The 2,342-nt window shown below is 40.3% G+C and overlaps 1 protein-coding gene across 1 annotated transcript; it reads right to left on the reverse strand.

The window, feature by feature from the left end:
• Positions 1–248: 248 nt before the first annotated feature.
• LOC123771407 (E-selectin-like) lies at positions 249–1,809 on the reverse strand. The gene is made up of 5 exons (XM_045763915.2): positions 1,658–1,809; positions 1,173–1,560; positions 913–1,084; positions 629–734; positions 249–513 (listed from the first exon to the last, which is right to left on the reverse strand). Exons 2-5 carry the CDS (start codon positions 1,557–1,559, stop codon positions 348–350), a joined length of 831 nt encoding a protein of 276 aa, XP_045619871.1. The 5' UTR covers position 1,560; positions 1,658–1,809; the 3' UTR covers positions 249–347.
• Positions 1,810–2,342: the final 533 nt, after the last annotated feature.

Consider the following 2,342-nt stretch of genomic DNA (forward strand, 5'->3'; position numbering starts at 1 on the left):
ATGTAAAGAGCCAAAGACCTTTCTTTGCAAGCACAACTAGGTGAACATACATAAGAAAATGAAAAAGTAAACGGCCTAAAGATTAATACTTCAGGTGAACTTAAAGTTAAGGTTATTACAAATCTGTCACCCTAAAAATATTGGTTATTAATAACCAACGGCTTTACGAGATTATACAAACCAATTAATTTTTGTGCAAGCTCTCCCTTTCCACCTCTAATTGGTGATGGCATTTGAGACTAAGTAGATTATATAAATTCCAATTTATTTTACAAATTATGCTAGAGCAATAGAAGCAGCGAGTAACATTCACCGGTCACAACTAGTGCCGTTTTTGGTCAATACCATTAAAAGTTAGAATAAGGAGAAGGCAAGACTGAAGTCTCACAAATGACGGGCTTATCGTGGTAGCAAGCAATGTCGTGCCACTTAATGCCGTCGTTGTAGAAGTTGTTCATCACTGCTAAGCAGTCTTCGTGTCCTTCACGGTTGTCTGGTTGTGGCTGACCATTCCTGCTCACGGTGAAATAAATTAAGTCTAGTTAACTGAACTATTACAATTCAGCGGCATCATTATACAAGAGGGACAGTATAATATTCATAAACACTGGGAAATGCGACTACATACCCTCCAGTATGGGACCACTTTCTGTAAGTCACCAAGCTTCCCGACAGCCACCGCCAGACGCCATAACCTCGTTTGTTGCCGCCAGTCCAGAAGAACTTTACTGGATCTGAAATAGGATCAAAATTAATCTCGTCTGCATTTGTTGAACCCCAGCTCAAAATTAAATTTGGAGATCAGTTCACATATAACCTAAAGTTTATGAATTTCTAAAGTTTTCGAAGTACACATCAATGGATCGCGTTCTTAAGAGTAAACTATATAAAAAAAAGTCAAGAGGTACGTACGTCTAGCAATGATGTCAATAATGAAGTCATCAATATCTTTGGATTCTATGGAGATAAGTCTGAAGTCTCTACCAAGACCCGAACAATAGGAATTGCCTTGATCCCAACTGAAGGTGGCTTGGGTTCTGCACCAGGATATGTGGTACCCGCGGCTTTTGTAAGTGGCGTGTACCTGTGGGGTGCCAAAGTGTTACAATTTTTGCTTGCCATTATGCATATTTTTGTGAAGCGTAGTAAATCAAGTAGTTTATTATACGTACAAGAGCGGAGGAGTGGCCACAAAGGTTCAGGGGCGACTGTGCAGGTAGTGGAGAAGCAGACTGCACCACAGGTGGTTGTGGCGAGAACTGAGGAAATGCCACTTGTGGTGACTGGAAAACTTGCGGCTGGAGTGGAACGTTTTGGGGAATGTTGAACTGATTAAAGGGTAAAGGCTGTAACCGAGGCTGAACTGGGAACCCCTGCTGCACTGGGAGGGTGTTCTGAATCTGTAGGTTCCTTACAAATGCATTTGGAGCAATAACTGTATTCGGTCGAGTTAAAGAAATGCGTTGGTTCTGTTGGTCATTGAAAGATTCTCCTCCTTGGCCGAAGTATTGACCCAAACTTACACCAACACTCAACATAAACATCCATATTGTAATCATCCTAGAAAGGACAAGAGAAACATTAAACCGAGAAGAGTAAAACAAGAAAATATTCTACCATTACATACAATAACAACAACGTTTACTTATAACAGTACTTGACTATCTCAACAGCCGATGCACGAGGGACTCCAACTGTGGGAAGTGTGGCCAGCCCGCCCCTTATATTACCATAGCTCAAGCAACCACGGGCGCTGATTGGCCGATATTCCAGCTTAGAGTCACACCATTGGCTGACCTGCTCCTGGTTTTAAACTATTGATTCATATGTCATTAATAATTCGCTAACGGCCAACTGATCATTTCATGAAAACAAACAAGCTTGATATGAACCACTGAAGAAATCCAAATTGAATTATAAATCGTGCTTAGCATTCTTTTATTGTCAAACAAAAAATCTATTTTAATTAAAAAGCAAAAATTTTCGTTTATAACCTGTTGGGTAAAACCGAGAGACAAAACATGTAGCTATAAGCCTCAAGTAATTAACACAAACACACACAGAGGACAATATTGTATTTCCAAACACAGGATATAATTTTGTTGTATTGGTTAAATAAAAAACACAGGTGATGAGATATTGTTTCCGAAATAAGGTGATCAGTAGGTCGCAATCTTATGGTATTGTTCGACTCCTTCCGAAATCGGGGGATTTAGAGGACTTGTGCAATTGGAGACCTTTTCCTTGTTAAATCAATATTATAAAATAATATCGAAACTGTTGGCGAGCCGTCTGAGGCTTGTTTTGGGTCGGGATGTGTCGCCGGAAGCAGCCCGTCCTCC

Source organism: Procambarus clarkii, chromosome 54 (genome assembly GCF_040958095.1).
Source record: "Procambarus clarkii isolate CNS0578487 chromosome 54, FALCON_Pclarkii_2.0, whole genome shotgun sequence".
NCBI lineage: Eukaryota > Metazoa > Arthropoda > Malacostraca > Decapoda > Cambaridae > Procambarus > Procambarus clarkii.